The 21,512-nt window shown below is 38.4% G+C and overlaps 1 protein-coding gene across 1 annotated transcript in view; it reads left to right on the top strand.

The window, feature by feature from the left end:
• LOC135480239 (golgin subfamily A member 2-like) overlaps positions 1 to 20,949 on the top strand; it is a 40,781-nt gene extending 19,832 nt beyond the window's left edge. The window contains exons 15-27 of the mRNA XM_064760018.1: positions 2,954 to 3,061; positions 5,129 to 5,216; positions 6,519 to 6,663; positions 6,931 to 7,123; positions 8,037 to 8,150; positions 8,738 to 8,896; positions 11,561 to 11,683; positions 12,076 to 12,214; positions 12,743 to 12,822; positions 13,502 to 13,604; positions 14,631 to 14,737; positions 15,535 to 15,757; positions 16,134 to 20,949. Coding sequence (XP_064616088.1) covers positions 2,954 to 3,061; positions 5,129 to 5,216; positions 6,519 to 6,663; positions 6,931 to 7,123; positions 8,037 to 8,150; positions 8,738 to 8,896; positions 11,561 to 11,683; positions 12,076 to 12,214; positions 12,743 to 12,822; positions 13,502 to 13,604; positions 14,631 to 14,737; positions 15,535 to 15,757; positions 16,134 to 16,453 — 1,902 coding nt within the window. The 3' untranslated portion in view covers positions 16,454 to 20,949. The remainder of the gene's footprint in view (positions 1 to 2,953; positions 3,062 to 5,128; positions 5,217 to 6,518; positions 6,664 to 6,930; positions 7,124 to 8,036; positions 8,151 to 8,737; positions 8,897 to 11,560; positions 11,684 to 12,075; positions 12,215 to 12,742; positions 12,823 to 13,501; positions 13,605 to 14,630; positions 14,738 to 15,534; positions 15,758 to 16,133) is intronic.
• Positions 20,950 to 21,512: the final 563 nt, after the last annotated feature.

The following is a 21,512-nucleotide window of genomic DNA, read 5'->3' as shown; positions in this document are numbered from 1 at the left end:
ACTTCAATTAAAGTGAAGAAGGTAGTTGCGTTAGCATTTCATTGCCTTATCTGTATTGCCTCTCTAGTGTCATCAAAAAAGTGTGAAAGTAAGCCGAAAGATACCACCAGCAAGCGCTCACGCGCACATTCGGTATCAATGTTTTAAGGAATGTGTACTTAATAACCTAGGAACAAAAGGAAGAACAATGAGAACAGATTTTTTTTTTTAGAAATTCTAACCGAAGATATTTACCAGGAATTTGAGTCGTTGAGTCATGACAGTGCAACAATAACACATTAGTGGCTGTATATTCGTTTCCTCAAAATACCAGACAGGATGGAAACAGAAGTTAAAGTGGTCAAGATTACTTTAGATTTATTTTATCAGTGGTCAGGATTACTTCAGATTTATCTGCATGAAGTGTTCTGTAAATTTGTGAATATTTTTTTTTTTGCAACACAAGAAAAAAATTCACCCATGCCCCTTGAGAAAAAGCTATTGTGTAGGACCAGCAAGGATGAAATAAAGGTCTCATTTTTTTTTCATTAACGCACTACATGTGATTTCTAAACTTTTCTTCAAGTCCGCTCTCTTTTGCCTTATTGTTGAGATTACGCTTAATATATAATATATAAAAATATATTTTATAAGCTTTGGAGGAGAAAAATTGCATACATGTATGTTTAATGAAAACATTGCAGTAGATTAATTTGAAAGTGTGAGTTCCAAGTTTGGTGAGTTAAAGCACAGTCAGCACAGCACAGGTAACTGATTTGGTGACTTATGTCACCTCCAGCTGGTTTTCTCCCTTTGGACTTCACCGACAGTAGATTACAGACGTCTCAAGGTTAATTCATAGAGTTGTTACTTTCACTTTAATATTCAGTTACATGTATGGTATGGGAATATTTAAAATAGCACAATATGGAGTAAGGAAAAGAGATGGTTGATGAGGATGTCATGCATACGGTAGCTGCACAGGTGATGAAACAACTGATCTTATACCATTATCATGTCGTTTGAATTTTACTCAGGTGTGTCAGTCAGGATACAGTAGGCCAGTAACCATACGGTGTGTCTGAAATAGTAACCATACGGTGTGTCTGAAATAGTAACCATACGGTGTGTCTGAAATAGTAACCATACGGTGTGTCTGAAATAGTAACCATACGGTGTGTCTGAAATAGTAACCATACGGTGTGTCTGAAATAGGCATTGAACTGCATGCTAAATAAAATTTATATATCTCAACGTCACCTGTTATCAGCATTATCCACGCTTTCAAGGATAACATCCCCCAGGAGGCTCACCAGTATCATGCTGTTATACTGGTACTTTAAAAAATTTAACCACACCTGTGGAGAATTTCCTCTTGTATTTGTAGATTCAGCGCATGTAAGTCATTAAACACACATTTATGCTGCGTTTGGTAAATCATATTGGTTCTAGTTATTTGATTTGATCTGAACTTGCAAGATAAACATTTATACCTGAAGGCAAAAATATTGCATTAAACGCTGTTACAAAATATTACACAAGTATATATAGTCCTGTAGTTCTGCTGGTTGTTTTATTCATTGTTAGAAAGATGGTGCCCTCTAGACTGTAGCTATGTAAAGATTTAAATCCTTAAGGGAGGGGGGGTGGGGGGTGGGGGCAGAAGTTGAAACCATGCTAGTTTTAGTTCTAGGAACAGAATTCAACAATAGCTAATGAAAACAAACCATTAAATGGAATGGCTTCATCTGTAAGGTAGCTTCCGACATCCTTCTCAAGGTTTCCTACTGGTTTCTGCAGCAACAGCTTAAGAAAAGAAAATATTAAACACAGCAGGGTCATCAGCGTGGATTATAGCCAGCGACAAGCCAAGCGGATTAATTGCTACCCTTACTGTATTATTTGTATACATAGCAATTATTATAAAACTACAATACTGGACGAAAAGAGAAACCGCATGATGATAGGCCATGAAAAACATGGCTCGGAAAGGAAGTCCGTAGGGTACAGATGAGTCATAAGGTTCACAAATCTCCCATATTTATTACTGCACCTGCAATGGATGTAAGTTTGAATCGAACATGTCAGTCACAGGATGCTAGTAGGGGTGAACTCTACTTTTGTCGTGACGATTCCTAATATTATTATAATGATTTACAAAAATGAACATGCATGTCAGAGGTTTAGTATCTTAGGTGTGGTTTGTCAGACTCTCCACAACATCGACCGGTGCACAGGCGTGGTCACTCCTGCTAAACACGCCGTGAAGTCAACTAAAAACGATGGGTGTAGGGTGCTGGGGTGGGGACAGTCTTCGTGCCACGACTGATCCGAAAACGAAGGCTTGATAGGGTCCCTTAGAAGGAGTGTGACAACCTTATACCAGAGCCTGCGTCTGACCTGTATGCATGTAATAAATATAATTAGTACATGTGAAGGAAATTCATATAAATGCCATAATATATATATCACATGTAATACATGTATATAAAACACCGAATGAGAGTTCAAACCTGCCCCCTGTCACTAATTGTGGGGTCTTAGTGGGTTTAGTGGGTGACAACACCCATGTGGTCATTTGCCCAGTCTAATGTTTGTGGAAGACGGCTTGCCCTACACCAGTGTGGTTTGCATATCTGTGTCTCCCTCCAGGCACTCTGGTTTCCTCCATGCAGTCTGGTTTCCTCCATGCATAAAGCGGACCATGTATTCTTCAGTATTGATTTTAAGCAATAAACAAATAAATAAATGAATAAAACGATCTAAAAATTTTTTCTCATAAATCTGAAGAAATAGTAGAAGTAAGGATAATTGAAGGATTTCCTTTCCATAGAATTCTCTATGAATGGTTTGTTAGGTACCTACCAAAGGATGGTACATAATTTCCTTCCACTTGAACCTGAGTGCCATCGTAGAATTGAAATATTCTTGTATAAAAGTCCTTCGTCTTATAAATATGTCTGTGATATTTCAGTACAATGAAGCATTCCAGAAGGTGACAGCTGAGCGTGACCAGATTTCTGACCAGTACCAGCAGTTCATCAACGAGCTACAGAAGCAGTCCAAACAGCTCACGCAACAGGTTAGTCACTAAACTGATCAGTACCAGCAGTTCATCAACGAGCTACAGAAGCAGTCTAAACAGCTCACGCAACAGGTTAGTCACTAAACTGATCAGTACCAGCAGTTCATCGACCCGCTACAGAAGCTGTCTAAACAGCTCGCGCAACAGGTTAGTCACTAAACTGATCAGTTCCAGCAGTTCATCAACGAGCTACAGAAGCAGTCCAAACAGCTCACGCAACAAGTTAGTCACTAAACTGATCAGTACCAGCAGTTCATCAACGAACTACAGAAGCAGTCTAAACAGCTCACGCAACAGGTTAGTCACTAAACTGATCAGTTCCAGCAGTTCATCAACGAGCTACAGAAACAGTCCAAACAGCTCACACAACAGGTTAGTCACTAAACTGATCAGTTCCAGCATTTCATCAACGAGCTACAGAAGCAGTCTAAACAGCTCACACAACAGGTTAGTCACTAAACTGATCAGTTCCAGCAGTTCATCAACTAGCTACAGAAGCAGTCTAAACAGCTCACGCAACAGGTTAGTCACTAAACTGTTCAGTACCAGCAGTTCATCAACGGGCTATGTGTCAAATGTAGGGAAAGGAAATAAGTAATTTGTGCCTCAACAGCCAATAGAGGACAGTGTCCAGAAATACTTAAAATTCAGTTTTTTACATGACATTTTTCACTTGTTCATGTTATGTAATATAATAAGGGAAATTCATACAAGGAAGTTTTGTGAAAGGAAATAACATAAATCTAAATGACATAAATGTTAGTAAGATCTGATGGATGATTGAAAATATATTTTCAGAAGATTGTGGAGTTTTACAGGATGCTAATATGTGTTTTTAGGGGTTTTTTAGCAATACTTTGTCATCTGGACAAATTTTTAAACATAATTTCTTGTTACTGATGTGGGATTTGAACCACTGACCCGTGAGTTACAGGTTTAATTTCCATCACTACAACAAACTGCAGCAAGCCAAGATCGTGTGATATACATGTAGTACAGCAGATAGGCTGTGTTTCAAGCCTACATAAGTTCTGCCTTATCAGATACTGTAATGATGACCTTTAATCCTAGGACCTCTGTCACTAGTTGGACTGTTTCTCTGTGTGTAAAATGACAGGCCTGGTATAACCAGGAATATAGGGTTAAGTTTAAGGCCTGCCTTGTTTGTGTGGCTGATAGATAAGTTTGTAATGGGGCTATAATCTGTGTGTTAAAATCTAGAAAGGCATTTGAGTTCAGTGTGAAAGGAAGGGTCTGGGCAAAGTTTTGACATGAATTTATATAAATGCAGCTATTAGGATTGTACCAGGGGTAAAAAAGGAGATGGATTTGTAACATTGGCTTTATGTTTGGTAGGGTTTCTACTAACAGCCTTTTTGCTAATGGTCACTTGCATATATCAGTACAAGTCAAAACCTGTGGTAAGCATAAGGTCACATCAAACGTAAGTTTTGTGTTACCGGCAGAGTGGATCTTCTTCATTTTTGGAATATGGTGTAAAAATAGAAATATAAATGAAAAATTATCCAGTAAATTTGAATTGTCCCATCAGTTGTTCCTGTTGTGTATTTTTTAAAAAAGCCTTGAAAAACAGGACAGCCATAAGTGTAAAGAGCAGACAAAATAAAATTGTTGTTTCAAGTTTGTGTTTATTCCATTTTGGGAATTTTTTATTGTCTGCTTGGCTGTAAAACATGAAATAAAATTGATGTCATATAATGGCTGTCTGAAACATATCAATCAACATGCATGTTCGATGGACAAGTTTGGCTGACAGTTGCTGGGTGATAAGTCAGACCGTTTTGATGGACCATCAATGTTTGTTCATTTAAATCTAAAGGGGATTCTTTCGTGTTATGGAGATATATGCACTCATCTGTGGGCGTAGGCCTACGCGTTGAAATGTTAGTGTATTGACCACAACAGAAGGAAATCTGTACAGAAGGGAATTATTTATTACTTAGGGTAACAGATATGGCCCTTAGATCTACATTTTATCTGAGGGTGGCTGTTTTGTGCAATCTTGTAGGAATAATAAACTTGACTTGTGTGTGTGGGTTACAGGTAAAATCACTGACTGAGGAGAGGGAAGAGATGCTAACAAAACAACATGACATGGAGAGGAAAGTTCAACAGCTTCAGCGCCAACTAGGTAAGGGACTGAGTACAGCAAGAAGCTGTATGCCATGGCAAATTTAGAAATTTTGATACATGTAAAATCCTTTGAATTAGTTCAGATCAAGGGTAATATATGTATATATGTGTTGTTATCTGTCACTAGTTATGTCCAAATAGATGAGAAAGGTCTTATATTATATGGCCTTACAACATTGCCTGGTTTCCTCCACCTGTCAGGCTAACTGCAAATGTAACATTCTTTAGTATGTCATGAACTCCCGGTTAAATTAAGCCAGTAAATTGTTGTCAAGCAATACAAGGCTTCATCATGTTTATTGTTGGTCCACAGGGATATATTATGATGCTACTGCTGTTGATTGTGGTGTTGAACTTACAGATGAATACGATTGTTCTTTCAGGTTTATTGTTGCTCCACCAGAGCACATTATAATGTTGCTGCTGTTGTTGTTGTAGATGATTATTAAACTTTCCCAAGTTTGCTGTTGGTCCACATGGTCGTAGTATAATATGTTGTTGTTGTACAGGAATATTAGTGTCCTCGGGGTTTATTGTTGCTACTCCAGAGCACATTATAGTGTTGGTGTTGTTGCTGTAGAGGAATACGAGGCTCTCCAAGTTTATTGAAGGTCCACAGGAATACATGATAATGGTTTGTTGTTGGTCCACATGGTCATATTATATTATGTTGTTGTTGTAGAGGAATACTAGTGTTCTCGGGGTTATTGTTGCTGCTCCAGAGAACATTATAATGTTGTTGTTGTTGCTGTAGAGGAATACGAGGCTCTCCAAGCTTATTGAAGGTCCACAGGAATACATGATAATGGTTTGTTGTTGGTCCACATGGTCGTATTATATTATGTTGTTGTAGAGGAATACTAGTGTTCTCGGGGTTATTGTTGCTGCTCCGGAGCACATTATAATGTTGTTGTTGTTACTGTAGAGGAATACGAGGCTCTCCAAGCTTATTGAAGGTCCACAGGAATACATGATAATGTTTTGTTGTTGGTCCACATGGTCATATTATATTATGTTGTTGTTGTAGAGGAATACTAGTGTTCTCGGGGTTTATTGTTGCTGCTCCAGAGCACATTGTAGTGTTGTTGTTGTTGCTGTAGAGGAATACGAGGCTCTCCAAGCTTATTGAAGGTCCACAGGAATACATGATAATGGTTTCTTGTTGGTCCACATGGTTGTATTATATTATGTTGTTGTTGTAGAGGAATACAAGTGTTCTTCGGTTTTATTGTTTCACCTCCAGAGCACATTATAATGTAGTTGTTGGGCCGCATGATCATATTGTATTATGTTATTGTAGAGGATTACGAAGCTTCCCCACCCCCTGTCCCCAGTGAGGTGCCAAATACTGATTTGGAGCAGGAGCTGGAGAAGGCGCGGTCTGAGTATGACGACCTGATGCAGAGACATGAGGCTCAGATAAGGGACAATGCCCAGCTCAGCAGGTATAGTTGAGACTGTCTTATGATCTGGCAAACTCTTTCATGTCAAAAAAAATAACAACAACAACTGATGGTCACCCTTGATGATTCTAGAGAGCTAATTCGATAACGTTATGAATTAAAGGTAACCACTTCAAATCCCAGTCATATTTGTCTTCTTACCTTCCCAACCTAGCTTACAGAGGAGCAGGCCATTGTAAATAATTCACAATCCATAGGTCGTCGGCTCAAATCCCATTCGTACCATGGTTTTTCTTCCTGCTTGTCCAGGTTATTGGCGGAGATGGAGGAGCACATGTCCGGCCTGCAGCAGCGTGTAGAGAACCTGGGGGAGGAGGCTGGGGACAAAGCCCAGCTCCTGGAGAACGTGCAGAGTGACAAGACAGCGCTAAGTCGTGCTATCACCCAGAACAAGGAGCTTAAGTTCCAGCTGGCAGAGCTTCAGAATGGCTTTGTTAAGATGGTGAGTTGTGCTGCAGCCAGTGTGTGAGCTTTGTGTAGAACTACTGAAGCACGATGACCATCTAGAATTAATTTAATGGTGAACGGCAAAGGTTTTTGATCGGAAACTGTAATCGATCTGAGTAAATACATGGTAATGATTGTGTTACATTTTTGTATTTATTTATATATGTGTTGACAGTTTGTAAAATGTGATTTACACAGCACAGATCTAAACAGTCCATAATTTGTTCAAGACACAATTGCTTGTTACCCTTGGATTTTGGAGCGCCGCAGCACCAAAGGGTCCCAGGTTCGTTCGTCCAACTGCCAGTGACATCACAAAAACTAGTACATTTTTGTAAACATGATGGGCTCCACCAATAACGTCGCAGTGTTCTAATAACAAGAAAAGATATACAGTAGACAGTTTCTCTACAAAGTTATATTGGACAATGGAAACATGTATATTAAAAAAAAATTAATGAATGGTTTTATCAAAGAAAACTTCATCTATTCATCTTTAAGGGACCTCTCTCTGACTCACACGATAAAAGCACTGGTTCCGTGCAATTACCAGGCTCCTGGACCTATGAAGTGGCATGTTCAATTCAAGCTCTTGCTTTTTTGGCTGTGGCTAAGTCTGTAGGTTTGTCAGGGACCTGGTGAAGATCTGTGTTTTTTTTGAAGCACTGGGTTTCTCCGAAGCACTCTGGGTTTCTCCAGCACTAAACCTGACCCACATTATTATATCAGTGAATAATTCTTGAGTGTGGCATGAAAATATCATTCAGTCAGTCAAAGTTTTTTATGTAGCATTATCGCAATTAACATTTTCTCTCCCTGCAAATCAAGATTATTATTATGCTTAGCATACGTACATGAAGTTTCTCTTCGTAAAATTCACAACTGAGACTGTTTCTGTGATGTTACAGAGTAATGACAACATGGACATGATGACACGGCTGGAGTCTGAGATCCACACGGGCAAGGAACTGGCTGCACGACTCGGTCACCAGGAGGACGAATTGAAGGAGCTCAGGGAAGTGGTAAGGATACAAACCATGCGGCCTTCCTGGCCAATCAGATCAGTGATATTCCACTGTTTTCTTGTGGTATATCAGTACAGTGTAACTAGTTTTGTCGCAAATCATAGCTCATTCAGGAATGACCAATTGAATACAAAGCTTGCCAAAGAATTCACAATTTTCGTAATTTTCTTGAGCATGCATTGGCTCACTCAGGTGAGCTGTTGTTTTTCTTCAGCAGTTCACTCCCTGACCAAGGAGGTCACTGGATCAAATCCAGCTCTTGTTGGCCGGGCTTCATGGGGATAAGTTGAGATTTGTAAGGAACCTGGCATTGTGCAGTGGTTTACAATTTTTGTCAGATTAGTCCTTTAAGGCACAATAATGTAATACTTTGGCCTTATTTTGTTTATATGATGAAATTGAAAGGCATTATAAGCACCAGTCAGATAGATAAATTTGAGACACCAGTCAAATGAAAAAATTATCTCTTTTGTGTAGACCTGAATTCCTCAAGCATGTTTCACATACATTAAAAAGGAGATTTATGATTATTTATGCCTGGTTAATACTGAGCCCTGGCCTTCATGTGTCTTCCTCCCCCACAGCTGTCTGAGAAGGAGAGGGAGCTAAAACACTTACAGAATGTCACCCACCAATCGCAGAAGGAGTCTTACCAGCAGGAGCAGTTAGCTGACCGGTTACGTCACTACGAGGCTCAAGCCCAACTCGTAGAGACCCTCCAGAGAGAGCTGCAGTCCTCACAGGTACATGTACAGTGCCAAAATTTTACAGTGGGTTGTGAAAACATTGCCCACACTAGTACAATGTCCTTTGTGACCTCTATGCATAGCTTTGGGTCAGATTGTGTTACATCTGTATCACTAGACTTGTGTTACATCTGTATCACTAGACTTGTGATGTTTTCATGGCCATCTTTATGAGGTTTTTGACACAATTCTGGTTGTGAAGTTTCAAGCCATTTGATCTATTCTGGTATATTTTTGGCCTGTAACAAAATCTCTGAAAGTCGTTTTTTCTGTTGTTGAACTTCTCAACATCTTCTCTTTAATGTGGATTTTTCACTAAACAAAGATCCTTAGTGCAAGATGACATGAAATGCTAAATGGACATCATATTTTTTTATTTATTTTGACGTGGCGTTCATTTGAAGAAATTCTGTTCACTTTTATAAGCTGAAGGTTCTGCTTGGTTTTATAAGCTGGTGGTTCTGCTTGGTTTTATTAGCTGATGGTTCTGCTTGGTTTTATACGCTGATGGTTCTGCTTGGTTTTATTAGCTGAAGGTTCTGCTTGGTTTTATTAGCTGATGGATCTGCATGGTTTTATAAGCTGAAAGTTCTGCTTGGTTTTATAAGCTGAAGGGTCTGCTTGGTTTTATTAGCTGATGGATCTGCTTGGTTTTATAAGCTGAAGGTTCTGCGTGGTGTTATTAGCTGATGGTTCTGCTAGGTTTTATAAGCTGATGGTTCTGCTTGGTTTTATAAGCTGAAGGTTCTGCTTGGTTTTATAAGCTGAAGGTTCTGCTTGGTTTTATTAGCTGATGGATCTGCTTGGTTTTATAAGCTCATGGTTCTGCTTGGTTTTATAAGCTGATGATTCTGTTTGGTTTTATAAGCTGAAGGTTCTTCTTGGTGTTATTACCTGATGGATCTGCTTGGTTTTATAGGCTGAAGGTTCTGCTTGGTTTTATTAGCTGAAGGTTCTGCTTAGTTTTATTAGGTGATGGTTCTGCTTGTTTTTTCTTAGCTGATGGATCTGCTTGGTTTTATAAGCTGATGGTTCTGCTTGGTTTTATAAGCTGATGGTTCTGTTTGGTTTTATACGCTGATGGATCTGCTTGGTTTTATTAGCTGATGGTTCTGCTTGGTTTTATTGGCTGATGGTTCAGCTTGGTTTTATTAGCTGATGGTTCTGCTTGGTTTTATTAGCTGATGGTTCTGCTTGGTTTTATTAGCTGATGGTTCTGCTTGGTTTCATTAGCTGATGGTTCTGCTTGGTTTTATTAGCTGATGGATCTGCTTGGTTTTATTAGCTGATGGTTCTGCTTGGTTTTATTAGCTGATGGTTCTGCTTGGTTTCATTAGCTGATGGTTCTGCTTGGTTTTATTAGCTGATGGATCTGCTTGGTTTTATTAGCTGATGGTTCTGCTTGGTTTCATTAGCTGATGGTTCTGCTTGGTTTTATTAGCTGATGGTTCTGCTAGGTTTTATAAGCTGATGGTTCTGCTTGGTTTTATAAGCTGCTGGTTCTGCTTGGTTTTATTAGCTGATGGTTCTGCTTGGTTTTATTAGCTGATGGTTCTGCTTGGTTTCATTAGCTGATGGTTCTGCTTGGTTTTATTAGCTGATGGATCTGCTTGGTTTTATTAGCTGATGGTTCTGCTTGGTGTCATTAGCTGAAGGTTCTGCTTGGTTTTATAAGCTGATGGTTCTGCTTGCTTTTATTAGCTGATGGTTCTGCTTGCTTTTATTAGCTGATGGTTCTGCTTGCTTTTATTAGCTGATGGATCTGCTTGGTTTTATTAGCTGATGGTTCTGCTTGGTTTTATTAGCTGATGGTTCTGCTTGGTTTCATTAGCTGATGGTTCTGCTTGGTTTTATTAGCTGATGGATCTGCTTGGTTTTATTAGCTGATGGTTCTGCTTGGTTTCATTAGCTGATGGTTCTGCTTGGTTTTATTAGCTGATGGTTCTGCTAGGTTTTATAAGCTGATGGTTCTGCTTGGTTTTATAAGCTGCTGGTTCTGCTTGGTTTTATTAGCTGATGGTTCTGCTTGGTTTTATTAGCTGATGGTTCTGCTTGGTTTCATTAGCTGATGGTTCTGCTTGGTTTTATTAGCTGATGGATCTGCTTGGTTTTATTAGCTGATGGTTCTGCTTGGTTTCATTAGCTGAAGGTTCTGCTTGGTTTTATAAGCTGATGGTTCTGCTTGCTTTTATTAGCTGATGGTTCTGCTTGCTTTTATTAGCTGATGGTTCTGCTTGCTTTTATTAGCTGATGGTTCTGCTTGGTTTTATTAGCTGATGGTTCTGCTTGGTTTTATAAGCTGATGGTTCTGCTTGGTTTTATAAGCTGATGGTTCTGCTTGGTTTTATTAGCTGATGGTTCTGCTTGGTTTTATTAGCTGATGGTTCTGCTTGGTTTTATTAGCTGATGGATCTGTTTGGTTTTATAAGTGGAATATTCTGAATGGTTTCACATATGGATAGTTTTGTTTGTTTGTGTTTAGCTGTTTGTGTGAAAACTTTGGACATGCCAAGATTTTTCTCATTCTAATCATGACAGCACCAACCAAATAATGATCGCAAACTTACCCTTTCATTTAAGATATTTATTGATTTATTTAACTACAGAATTGGATTCTGTCTTCTGGCTTTACTGACCTTGATAGCTGTTTGTTTTGTACAGGATATGGTGAATGCTCTGACCACTCAGAACAGTGAGCTAAGAACCATGCTGATCAAAGCCACAGAGACCAAATCAAAGGGCGGAGACAACACGGACGAAGAGTCTTCCAGGAAAGATGATGTGGTGAGATAGTATACCAAATGTCTTTTTACACACAAAACTGCCATTTTTCTTACACACAGCCATGCATGCTTTGTTAATCAGTTTTGTTACAATTGGAAATAGATACAGCAGAGAACTTTTCTGAGAGTGAAATGCTCTTAAGTGATTTCTGTTTGCGTCTAAAAGAGAAAACTTCTAACCTGTTTATGGACATTATCAGGTAGTAGAATTTGTCACTTGTAAAGTTGTCACAATGAAATTATGACATCATTGATGGACTCATAGCTGGAAACAAAACATGGCTGGTTTGGTAATGCGGTACAAGCACATAGGAACAAAATCTGCACGAATTGACCTTGTGTCAAGGCTAGCCATCCAGAAACTAGATGATATAAATGCTATTAATGTTACAGATTGACTCTCTGTCAGCGGCCATCCACCAGCTGGAGTTGGAGAGGAATCAGCTGATGGAGCAGCTTAAGGAACACAGGAATCTATCTGACAACCTGAGTGTCAAGGTCAGCGACATGGAGCAGGACATTAACAGACTGAGTGAGTACGCTCTGTACTTAGACCACACACATCCAGACAATTAGTGGCTGGAAGACGACGAGGTGATAGATGACGTGTATAGGGAAATGAACCACAGTGGAGGATATTCTAACAACTATAGAAATTCAAGTATGTTGGACAACCGAATGGTCTGCACTACTCCAATTGTGAACAAAGCACGGTGTCCAATAAGAGGAAAAGCAATGTCGAAGTGTATGTTAGGAGTGGTATCTTGAAAAGTTAGGTGTGTATTGAGCTCTGGTTTTGTACTTATGTAGAGCGCAATAATACAAGGGGGGTGTTCCATCATTGATGTGTGCATGCAGACGAATGACCTTGAGTGAATGACCTTGAGTTCCAAAATTCATGACTTACTGTATTGTACATCCTAGCCTTGCTACAAAATCTGAGTTTCATACTGCGCTTGTTAAATACCAGTTAAATAAATGAATGAAATAAAAAAAAATGAAAAGCATTATATCTAAAATCTGTTGCGACCCTGTCTGATGATGTCGTTGTTGTTAACAGGTCAACCAGTGGATACGGAGAATGGCCATGTTAATAATGTAGATTATGACAATTTGCAAAAAGCTATGCAACTTATAGAGGTAAGAGTTCTGATTATCCATCAAGTTCAAAGAAAAATTATGTTTTTTTCTTTTCATAGTGAATGTTAAGAATGGTAATGGTTTGGCAATTTTTCTGGGCTAAATTTACATCACTGAAGATTGGTCATGTATTGTTTAGCCTTGCGCTTTGGATATTTTTTTTGTTGACCCTATTCTTTGGTGAAATAAAGAATGTGACATAAAGAAGAAAAGACCACCTTTGTTCAGTGACATGCAAGAATTGATAAAGTAAAACAAAACAGGTTTACCTTGGACCTAGAGGATCTGACTTGTGTAATGTCCGTCCTTAGATGTAAGTTTGTCCTTCAACTAGTCCTGCGTTTTCTATTCTCATTACTCACATTGATGTCTAATAACCTTAATTCGCAAATTGTTTTATGTCATATAAAACTGCTTTACCACAAATGTATGTCACTAAACCTTTTTGTTTGTTTTACTTCATTCAGTTGGTGGAACCGTATATTTTCCAGTACTTTAATGACTTTATAATAAAGTATCATGTTCGGTTAAAATGTTTAAGTTTTGTGAGGTTGGTTTGGATGAATGATCCCTGCTGGAAGGCTAAACATGATTACTGTAATAATGCTATTACAAGGTACGGTATTATAGATTATTGTATAAAATGCCAGTGGTGTAAACAAATAAATGACCATTTCAGATGAAGTACACAGCAGCGATGAGGGACAAGGCTGACCTGTCAGACAAGGCAGATCAGCTGGAGCATCTGGTCACCCAGCTACAGGGGGAGACAGACACAATAGGTAAGGCATATCAGCTGTCACAAAGTGTACAAAACATCACATTTAGTGCTTGTAAGACTGATAGTTGTTTCCAGTGGTGCCTCAGCACACTTGTGTGTAACATCCATGGGATGACCAAAGCACGTGATCATTTATGCCTATGGTACAACATTGCAGTCTTTACCGACAGCCCAGAATTCAACTCCAGTCCAATTTCTTAAAATGTATTTTCAATTTGAAACTGTCCTTAAACCCATGTAAAGCCTCAGATGTGGCTAGAAGTGGAATAAAATACATGGATTTTGTTGAACAGCGTGTAATTTCCGAGGGTCATAAGTGCTTAAACATGGTCATGTGAATTTGTTTGTCCCTCAGCAATGAGATCTTGGTGATGCGCTCTGGAAACAGCTGTCCAGTTCATTCCGTTGGTGTGTTTTACAAGATTAGATGTATGTGGAATCGGTTACATTGTCCTCTTGAACGAAGCACATGTAGTATTCCACGTGACTAACTACTGTACCATGATGACAGTATGTCTTTACTACAGGTCACTAACATTAAGGGCCATTGTGTAAGCAAACCTGATACTGGTAACGTGTTAACTAAGGATTTGGGGAAGGAGGGGTGGGGAATTTATTTATTTGATTGGTATATTACACCATACTCACTTATACGACACCGGCCAGCTTTATGGTGGGAGGAAAGTCCGGGGAAAACCCACAACTATCTGCAGGTTGCTGACAGACCTTCCCATTTACAGCTGCAGAAAAAGCCACCATGGGCTGGACTTGAACTCACAGGGACTACATTGGTGAGCGGCTCCTGGGTCATGGCGCTGTGCCAGCATGATAACCATGGGGTCCATGGAGGCCTCCGGCTGGGGATTTGCTAGAAGTTCATTTTCTGGCGTGTGAAATCGGCAGATTGGTCTGATGCAACTGAGTAATGTGTGATTAATAAGTTTCTTTAGAGGCTGGAATGTAGAGAAAGTGAACTAGATGAAAAAGAGCGGAAGACATTAGCTTATGTGACAACTCTTTATTTCAGGTGAATACATTTCGCTGTACCATCACCAGAGGGCGCTGTTACAGCAGCGAGAACAGCAGAAAAATGCTTACATCATCCAGCTGTCACATGACAGAGAGGACCTTCAGGTTTGTCATCATTTACACTCCAAATTTATCTTCATTTACACAGTACATTTTTCATTGTTTACACACTACTTTTCCCATTGTTTACACACTGCTTTTCCAATTGTTTACATACTACATTTGTCATTGTTTACACTCTGCATTTGGCATTGCTGTACATTTGCTATTGTTTACATTCTACATTTGGCATTGTTTACACAAGACATTTGGCAGCATTTTTATGAGACATTTGTTTCATTATGAACTTTTTGATTTAGCACAGTTTGACAGTTTTTGTAGGGCCATTTTCTCTTTCTAATATTTGATGAAGATCTCTTGTTTCCCACTAGTATGGTGGGCATATCTATTAGTCCCACGCTGACTACCCTCATAATTGAGTGTAACCCCCCCAAAAAATACATGTATGGCATTGAATATCAATTAAATAAATAAGTATTCTAGAATTCCTATAGTAACTCTTTGTCACCATGGAGACAGTTTGACTTCACCATATAACTCAAAACCCATAATTTCTAAAAGGGAAAGAGAAAAGGGAAAGGAAGTGCTCCAGCCATAAAAAATTTTACAAAAACGTTTCCAAAGAAATATATTAATTTACATCATGTGTTTACCAACCATCCCAAATTAACATTTTCTCTTTAGGATTTCGTGTTACCTTACACTCAGGACCCTAGGTAAATGAATAGCCTGTGATTAAAGATAAGGAGGCCTGTATTAAGATAGGATGTCAAAAATGTGATTGACAGGCTGAATAATTGGAAAAAAAAATATTTGTTTTATTCAAATGTGTTTTATTTCAGGCAAAGCTTGGTCAGCTCCAAGCCTTAGTGATGCAGATGTTAGGAGAGAGGAACATGCTACACAGTTACAACATTGAAACTGACAAACACCAACAGCTATTCAACCATCCCCATCATCATCACCATCACCATGGCAACCACGAGGCAACGCCTGTCGACCCAGCGATACAGCCTCATCTCTCAGGCCAGCAGCCATTGAAGAATGGCAAAATGGACACAGAGGGTAAGGTCGTGCATTACGTCTCAAGGTCAAATGCCTGGTTCTGAACTGGCAGGGTGTAGGTTTAGGCTGCGGTTATTGACAGGCTTGTTCAAGTTGTGGTTCAAATAATCATTTACGTATAGTAGCCCACAGCGTTTGAATGTGGCATTCAGAAAGTTCAAAATGATTTTCAGAGAGTTCTGCAATGCTTTTGCTCAGTGAAGTTTTGACAAAAATGGAATACATGTCAAAGACATGTTCACAGCTGTGTCCAGATAGGTACCACATAAACACTTTGTGTTTGTGAAGTTACTGATCTGCCGTGGATATTTTCATGGGTTTGTTTTGCCTGAGTGACATGCCTGAATCTCAGTCTCCACTTTCACTTTCTTTTCAGAATGGCCGGACTATTCCTCGTCCTCGGACAGTGGCAGTGAAGTAGAGGCTATCGTGGCGGGTCGCGATGACCTGTCCACAGTGTCCGCAAGTGGAAGTCTGGAAAACAACCACAGTCCACAACCTGTGAGCGAGACGCCCGCTATTCCAAATCAGAACATGAACACTCAGAGTGCAACAACGCAGAAAGATCCGACGGCAAAGCGCATCCTGGATTTACTGACAGAAATAGGTCATAATAACCTGGTTGAAAAATCCAGCCAAGTAGAACGGAATTTCCATCCGTGCAAATACTGCACTGGCAGGTTGATGACAGTGTGAGGTCAAAGTTCAAGGGGTCAAGACTGGATATCAAGGACAGACTTTCATATTGACAACAGTCTGAGGTCAAAGTTCAGAAGGTCAAGACCTGATGTCTAGGACAGACTTTCACATTATTAGAGTAGTCCACATCAATCTGGGAATCACCTCACTGGAATGCATTCTTGGGGCCAGAGGTGAATGGTGCAGAGGTCATGGGTCATGACCTTTTGTGTATGTGTGTACATAATATATCTAGGTTTCATAAACCAATCGCTTGCCTCCATGTAGGCCTGACTTTCAAGAGGGAAAGTAACCAGGAAATATAAGTGTATATATTTTTGTACCTGTACGATCAATAATTGTGCTGAGTCATTGTGTGAAAGATGGAAATATTTTCTCAGAAGACTGTTTGGCATTTTGCCCGGGCAGTTTTTGTGGGTTGAAATTTCTAGCTGTATGTGTTTGTTTTTGTGTTGACTGGGGATGGTTGTCCATGGATTAACTAGAGATAATCTGGTGGCATTTCAGTTTGTAGACAAACAGGTAGATGTGGTTACACTGACAGGTACTGTGTGGTTTATGTTTCTTACAACAGATAACAACAACAGATAAATGTCTCCAAAAGGAATCAGATGACTGCATCATTTGCAGTCATGATGTAAAATTCTCTGTGACTCTGCAAAATTTTAAAAGGGATGATTGAATTCACCGCATGTTTGTTCAAAAATTTTGCATTGGCAAGAACACATTGTACCTTATGTAGTTACTAGTACCAACCTGCATCCTGTGTGTTGAAACATGTCGTCAAGTAATGCAAGTTAAGGTGCACATTCCAAATACTGTAAAATGGAGCATATATGAAGTCAGATTGCATTGTCTAACCATTAAACATTATCCTGTGAAATGAGCAGAGGGTCAAAGGTTAATATATTGCTGGATTTTCATGCTCATTTAGGTACAGATATTATAAACTGACTAAATGCAAAATGTGAATGACTCTGCAGCTCTTCTTCAGGTGCAGTGGCGCCCTGTGTGAAAATTCTACATATAAGGGAGATAATTGTGTTTGTAATCATATTGCTCAATCATTGGGACCATATTATTCACAAAACTTGACAGCACAGTATCTTTTCTGTGAGGAAGTATGTTGCATTTTATTACTTAGGTTGAAATGGTTAGTTTTTGTGCCTGGAGTGGAGGTTATTACTAGCCTAGTAGCAGTGGCACAGTGGCAGATGACAACATTAACTGCAGAGTTGTAGTGTTTGTGTGATTTGATAGAAGTGCTATTATATGCAAATGGGTAAGTATCACTAGGCAAAGATACCATGCCTAACAACACATGGATGAAATTAAGACAAGATGTAGGGCAAGTAGACATGTTATGTACAAGATCAAAAAATCAGAAATGATAGATTATACATGTAACTGTGTCGTAACTATGCTTCAGGAGTTGTTTGTGTATGACTTAGAAACTAAAAATTGTTTCAGAAACGCTTAGAATCAGAGCTTTTGATGAATGATACAGCCCGCTTAGGAGCACAACATGTTTAGGGCGTTTAGGAGCACAACATGTTTAGAGCTAATGTAAAAAAATAGAATCAAATTTTTATGTTCAAATAAGACCTGGTCAGTGAGAGGTACTAGCTTCTCTGTTATATCAAAGAGCAATATTTTATTCATTTATTATTTGTGACTCTTGCACAAAAACAACTGTAGGTTAAGTTGTTTGTAACTCCCATGGCAACGTGTGATCTTAACATGTGCTTACCCTGTGCAAGCAGCCCTTGACCTCTAATATGTGGGCATTGAAACCATTTCTGTGGTGTTATGATTGTATTTATTGTTTAAAGTAAAAGATTTCTAAAATATGAAGTAAAGTTCATCATGAAGACAACTGAAAAGTAGGCATATAAATATTTTCATTTATTTTTTCAGATTTTTTGGAGAGTGTTGAAAGGCATTCAAATATTTGAAAACTGTGGTGGGTTTTATGAGCCATGCTGATGGTGTATTGGAACTCTGACGTCACAACACCTTTTTTCCTGATGTTCACCAGAAGGGAGGAATTTTTGGGGACATTATTTCAGTAATCTTTCACTCGTGGGTGAAAAGAGTTATTCCAACATTCAGTGATTAGAGTTGGATAAACTTGCTGTGACTTCAGAGCTCCTAACCTCTGATAGTATGGTCCATAAGGCCCACCTTAGAAATCAAATGTTTGAGCACCTTTAATTCTTTTCACTAAAACCTCAAAAAAAAAACAAAAAAAAAATGAATTTATGTTTACGCAAATTTTTTAAGTGGTCTACTTAGTGATGTGTACTTCAGTTTTTAGAGGTCTTTACCTTTAAAGAGCAGCCACCACATATCAGTTTTCCTGCATGTTTATTATTATGAGACCAAATCTTTAGACACTAATCATACAAAGGTACATTAAATAATGTGCATGAAATTATATTTATTAACTGTATTGTATACAGTTCTGCTGTGTGTCTAGTGTACATGTAGCTGACACAAAAATGTTGGTAAGCTTCATAAATCATAAACCATGACAACTCTGTCTTTAGCTGAAGCTGGTGAAGATGTCAAGAGATCAAATCTCTCTGTGGTGATTTTGTCTCGCTTGCCGTATTATGCCATTATACATGAGATGCAGTTAATTCAGTTACTTAGGGATTTCATTCACAAGTCAAAAAGTCACTTTGAAGACAGCCATTTTCACCTCATTCTTGGTCAGTTCTGCATCATCACTCCTTAGAGGGGGAAAATGTGATAACATAAAGATAGAAATAGTACTATTGTTTTCACCTCAAGAAAAATGTTATTTCATTTAGTGTCTTGAAATTGACAGATTGAACTATGTGGAAACGCCTTTATTTTTTTTCTATATTCGTTAGAGTTGTTGAATTGGATCAGTCGATGCAACAACAGAGAAATCCCCCAAATGGCAGGCAAGCTGCTGTTGTGCCAGACTGATGTTGTATGCTAATCTGTGTATGCTAATTCTGTTGTCTTGGTCTTATTTATTTGTTGGATGTTGTTTGTTGTGGCAGTCTTTTGCTTGTAGTTTGCTAAAAAAAATTGAAAGAGATCTACCACAAAATAAAACAAAAAATTTGTAAAAACTTGGTATACTGGATTTCTGAAATTAGTTTGTATTGGAGGTTTTCTTTCAGTTTGGTTTCGTTATTTCGTTTGTATGTTTTTTGTTGTCTTTGTTATTTTCCGTCCTCCTGTATTGATGTTTTTTTTGGGTTGTGTGTTCTGTGCTCCTGTAGACCTACTGTTAGTGCTGTTAATTTTTCCACTACCATAGACCTGCTGTGTGGGCTAATTTTTACACAATTTTCATCAAAAGATAATTCGTAAACTGCATTCTCTGGATTGCCTGCCATGGGGATTTAGATGGTGAACTTTTCTCAAAACCGGACAACTTACACAGATGCTGAGTACTGTATTTAACATGACCTGTAATTTTATGGAGTTGGTCACCTACTAAATCGTTCTGCTGTTTGGACTGTGGTACAGAAGGGTGATTAGTTGATGAAGAATGTTACATCTGACTGTTGATTAAATATAACTTTACATATAATTGTTCACCAAAGTACTGAGAGTTGATCCTAGACATGTGCTTCTCTCAGGCCTTTTTTGGTGGTATTGTAACTTCAGGTTATACTGACGACTCCATATGTACATGAAAGTTTTAAACAGATGACTTTGAATGGTTAGTTCATCTTTGCGTTATTCATGGGAAATATCTGCATATATATTCTGTAATGAAATGATTGATAGCACCTTTCTCATTATATACCCTACTTTTTGGCCTATCCTGTAACATGGTTGTCCGTGAGGTAAGGTAATATGTGCATCTTAAAGCAGTTGTATGTTAAAAAGCTGATGGCAAAGATGTAAGGTGTGAAAGATAGAACGGATGCTATCAACTTATTACATTTAAAGTGTGCTGTAACTTTGAAGTCTATTACAAAGAGATTTACCTTCTAGAACAAGTGCTCTTTTCTCAGTTTCCTATTTCACTTACGTGCAAAAAAGAAAAAAATTACAATGAAGAAAGGGTACAAAACTGCTGCTTTCAAAAATGTTTAAGAAGCTGTAAAATGATTTTTCTAAAAATAATTTTGATAGTTAATGTTGGGCCTCACGGCACACAAAAGTTGTCTTAATAGGTACACAAAGTCTGCTACAACTCCTCCCCTTCCTGTCAGGTTAATTATAGGCACATCCCATTTTTACACTGCCACACCCACTTTTACCTGAACTCCACCTTTGTTATGTCACTGGATATATGCGATGGAATAAATGAAAAAGTAGAGTGAAAGCTTTAAAAACCAAGTTTTCACGTACTTGGTCAGGTGTGTTACATATATGTACATTGTATATTATGCCTTACATTATGCATTATATAAGGGTTGGGACAGAAATAACCTGTATTATATATAACCATTATTAATATAATAATGATAATAATAATAAATTTATCTGACTTTGAGAGCATCCTACCAGCTGTTGTTTGTTGCACATTTTTTGTTTCCCGTTATTTCTTCATTTCTTGGGACTCTGTGGCATGGTTTTGCAGATACATGTATTACTTTGAACTGTAATAAATTTCACTACCTTACTGGTGTCATCTTGAAGTCTGCAAATCAGGGTAAACGAATTTGAAACAGATCTGTGGTTGTGTACTAGAGAAATAATTAACTTCATTTGTAAAGTGACATTTCCAGAAATGTTATTTTGATAGAAGTTACTAATTCACTGGATGAGTTTGAGAAGGAAATACTCCTCATCGAAAGAGAATCAGCATACATTTCATGTACAGTGTCTAAATTGTTATTGATTGAAAATTTTCACATTGGGTAGGAGCTTACTTGTACTATGTACATAAGAAAAATACCCAGTAGGCCTACAACTATCATAGTTTGATGTAACCTTTTTATTTGCCAGGTTGCAAATTCCCATCAGTCTTCTGTTAAAGGGATCCATGTAAGTGTGTATACTGACCTGAAACTCCAGAAAGTACATGTATAATTGGTAATTCACTTGGTTATCCTCTCGC

This window comes from Liolophura sinensis, chromosome 13, assembly GCF_032854445.1.
Source record: "Liolophura sinensis isolate JHLJ2023 chromosome 13, CUHK_Ljap_v2, whole genome shotgun sequence".
Classification (NCBI taxonomy): domain Eukaryota; kingdom Metazoa; phylum Mollusca; class Polyplacophora; order Chitonida; family Chitonidae; genus Liolophura; species Liolophura sinensis.
Note: the sequence above shows the minus strand (reverse complement) of the source record. Positions and strands in the feature narration are given on the sequence as shown.